The sequence below is a fragment of the Puntigrus tetrazona genome, unplaced genomic scaffold (assembly GCF_018831695.1).
Source record: "Puntigrus tetrazona isolate hp1 unplaced genomic scaffold, ASM1883169v1 S000000008, whole genome shotgun sequence".
In the NCBI taxonomy this organism is placed as follows: domain Eukaryota; kingdom Metazoa; phylum Chordata; class Actinopteri; order Cypriniformes; family Cyprinidae; genus Puntigrus; species Puntigrus tetrazona.
The window spans coordinates 1,444,358-1,447,616 of record NW_025047688.1 but is presented as its reverse complement, the minus strand read 5'-3'; the positions used below and the strand labels follow the sequence as shown (position 1 = coordinate 1,447,616).

Here is a 3,259-nt window from a genome sequence, read left to right as displayed (position 1 = left end):
AGAGAGAGAGAGAGAGAGAGAGAGAGAGAGAGAGAGAGAGACATACAGGGAGAGAGAGGGGGGGAGAGGGAGAGAGAGACATACAGAGAGAGAGGACATACAGGGAGAGAGAGGGGGGGAGAGGGAGAGAGAGACATACAGAGAGAGAGACATACAGAGAGAGACATACAGAGAGAGAGAGAGAGGCGGATCTTTCACCAGCTCTCACTCGTAGGAGTTTTGGGGGAATTCAGAAAATGCTGCTCTATGAGGAGGTGAAGTACAATGCCCCTCACTAAAACACGCTCTTTGCACGTATGCCCATAACTTACCGAACGAAACTTTTCGGCATGTAAAGTGAGTTTAGCGCCTGTGTGCCCGTTTCGCATCATTTATCAGCGCCGGTGAGGCTTCACAGACAAAAGGAACTAGATGGGGGTGGCAGGGAAACATTTGAGAAAGTCATAAAGCTTCTGACATACGGAGCGTATCAAAGAAATGTCAACACGTCCCCGGCTCAGCCATGCGACGTGATCGTCCGGCGACCACTGTGAAGTTTGAGATGCTAAACAATACCGTTAGGGACAAATGATAGTTATTTTTAAAAATAAGCAAACGTATGAAATTTATGATTACAGGTAAATGCAGACTACTGCTGCGTACAAAAGTTGATGCGAAGTAAATATTTTAAACGCTTTTCAATTCGTTTATGAAGTAAAAACGCACGAGCTTGTTTACTGTATATTTTGGCCCCGTAAGGTTACTCACCAATACAATGGCAAATCTTTCCTCTAGCTCTGTTGGGTCAGGCATGGGAACTTTCAAGGGCATGATGTGATGCTTCATCTCAGATTGGCCGTCCACGCTCTCAATATTCCCCATAATTTAACTTTTATAATGTCGTCCAGATGCAGGATTTAGATGCTCTGCGTCTAATTCACTCTTTGCCTCCCGGCGCCTTTTATAAATCCAGTATACATCCAATACGTGCGATCACATNTTAAAAAAAAAAAAAAAGTTCAAAAAGATAAAGTGATTCGTTTCAGAACCGATTACCAATCGGCATGGATGTTAGAAAACGCCTTAGAAAAAATAAAAATAGAAAAAGTATCGCTCTGATGTCCTCTTTAAAAGTATCGTACAGCGTATGTCTGGACAATCCATGTCAAGCAGTCAGTTCTCTTGTTTCTTCTTTTTCTTTTGTTGCTCTTCTCTTGGGTTTTTGTTTATGGTGTATTTTGGGAGATCCCGATTAGTGCTCATCTGTTAACTCGCTGCGTCCACAATGAAAGCTATCGACATGAGACTGATCCCACCCTCACCATCAGTCTACAAACTCCACATCGCATCTCTAGCGTAAAGTTGAATGACCGCGGTTTCCTGTTGGCTCTGTGTCGCCACCCACTGGCGAACCACTGAAATTACATCGTTACTAATTGGGAATCCCAGCAGCCCCCGCTGTGGCATTTTAATGACTTTATTCACGACCGTTTGGCTTTAGCTGAGCCTACTATTTTCTCTCGGAACAGTTAATATCACAGCTGGTTATTATTCTGAACATAATTGGCTAATTCATTGCAGTAATTATATGTACCGAATGCATGTTGAATTTCAACATCAAAAAAAAAAAAACATCTGTTGAAAGTGCAAATGGCATATTTATTAAAACGGCGATACAGGCTCTGGTTAACAGGGTGCAGGAGCACTACATTTCAACGTCAAAAGCATCTCTGTTTTCTGTCAAAATTGTCTTTCTCACGAGGAACTAATTCTGTACTTTAAGACACAACTCAAGCATTTTTGTAACATTGTTGAGCATCTGTCTCTCAGCGACTCATTGGCACTTACATTTTAAATATTCATGCTGCCTTTTGGTTTGAACCTTCGTTACAGTCTATGGTTAAAACATACACACATAAAATATATTTTAAATCTTTGGGAAGGTACTCACTTTGCACAGTGATCAACACGTTTTTTGATATGTGTAAAATGAATAGTCTAGTTACAAACATGAGGCTAAAATATGGAAACCAACGATACAAGAAATGTTTAAATAATATCTAAACCCTTATTAGATATTAAAAGAGGAAACAATATAAAATGATTCGTTCTTGATAGGCTTTCTTAAAAAAAAAATCATAATAATAATATATAGCAATTTGGTGATTTTGAAATGCATGATGTGGATTCATTTGGAAATAATCAACTCCACAACTATTTTTTTGGGGAATGAAATGCAATAAACACTGCTGAACAGAAGCTCTGACTTCTCACCGCTGCATTCTCAATGACCCATAAAGTGCAGGAGCTAAAAAGCTACAAATACTTTAAAAAATGTAACATTTCTCCAACAGCTGCCGAGTTGACTCAAGGTGGCGCCCTCATAGCCTTCTTGTGCTAACATCATTTGTTTAAGATGGAAATCAAGCAGGCTATATTTTTTGTGCGAAAGCTAGTTGCACAGCGGTTACATGATGCAATCTTTATCCTGACGCCCGGCTCTAGGACCCTCTGCTAGTGTCAGGAGAACATCTGTGAAATCAGGCTCCACTATGAATGATTGCAAATGAAGTCAACATGGGAAGGACGGTCAGTCAGTTGGTCTCATGTGACAAGCTGTACCTGAAATTACACAAATAAGAAAGATGTAAGCAAACACGGTGTAATCTCAGAGTGATGTACAGTGAACGACTGCGCAGAACATACCACTGTGATACTGCTGCTTTGAGATCCAGCTGACTCAGATCTATCAGAAGCTGAAACAGAACACGCAGATTGAATCTCAGTAATGAAAGATGGTCTGTAATGTCTGCCGTGTTTTTATCTCATCACACGATGAATACCTTGCCAAGAAGCTCTTTTTCACGACTCATGAAGGAAACGCTGTTCTTGACAGACACTTCAAGATGTTTCTGCTTAGCTTCTTCATGTGACATGTCAAAATCAAATCTGTAGGAGCGAGTGAAAGATGGTGAACATTCGGCTCTCTGCGTCATCAGAAAGGGATGTGATAAATGCTCCTACTAACCTCTCATTGAACTCAGGTTTGAGGCTTTTCTTCTTAATAGTGGTCTTTCTTTTGGTGATCCGGTTCTTGTCCGGAAGTAAAATAAAGGAGATGTACGTGTCTGGAGGATCCTTGGAGTAGGATGGCAAGTTCCTGTGCAAGAATACAGAATTATAAAAGAAAACATAAGGACCATAGCTAGAGTAATAAGGCTTTTTTCAGCATTAAAGATATTTTTCCTTTTTATGCTTATTAATTTATATAATATAATAT

The 3,259-nt window shown here is 40.1% G+C and overlaps 2 protein-coding genes across 3 annotated transcripts in view; both read right to left on the bottom strand.

Moving 5' to 3' along the window:
• The window catches only part of LOC122332318 (formin-like protein 2), a 40,990-nt gene extending 40,018 nt beyond the window's left edge, over positions 1–972 (bottom strand). For both annotated transcript variants that reach the window (XM_043229646.1, XM_043229645.1), the window contains exon 1: positions 748–972. In XM_043229646.1, coding sequence (XP_043085581.1) covers positions 748–861 — 114 coding nt within the window. In that variant the 5' untranslated portion in view covers positions 862–972. The remainder of the gene's footprint in view (positions 1–747) is intronic.
• A 645-nt stretch (positions 973–1,617) lies between these two features.
• The window catches only part of LOC122332266 (extended synaptotagmin-1-like), a 9,772-nt gene continuing 8,130 nt past the window's right edge, over positions 1,618–3,259 (bottom strand). The window contains exons 19-22 of the mRNA XM_043229557.1: positions 3,008–3,139; positions 2,823–2,928; positions 2,686–2,735; positions 1,618–2,601 (exon numbers count right to left, since the gene is read on the bottom strand). Of these exons, the coding sequence (XP_043085492.1) occupies positions 2,574–2,601; positions 2,686–2,735; positions 2,823–2,928; positions 3,008–3,139 (316 nt within the window). The 3' untranslated portion in view covers positions 1,618–2,573. The remainder of the gene's footprint in view (positions 2,602–2,685; positions 2,736–2,822; positions 2,929–3,007; positions 3,140–3,259) is intronic.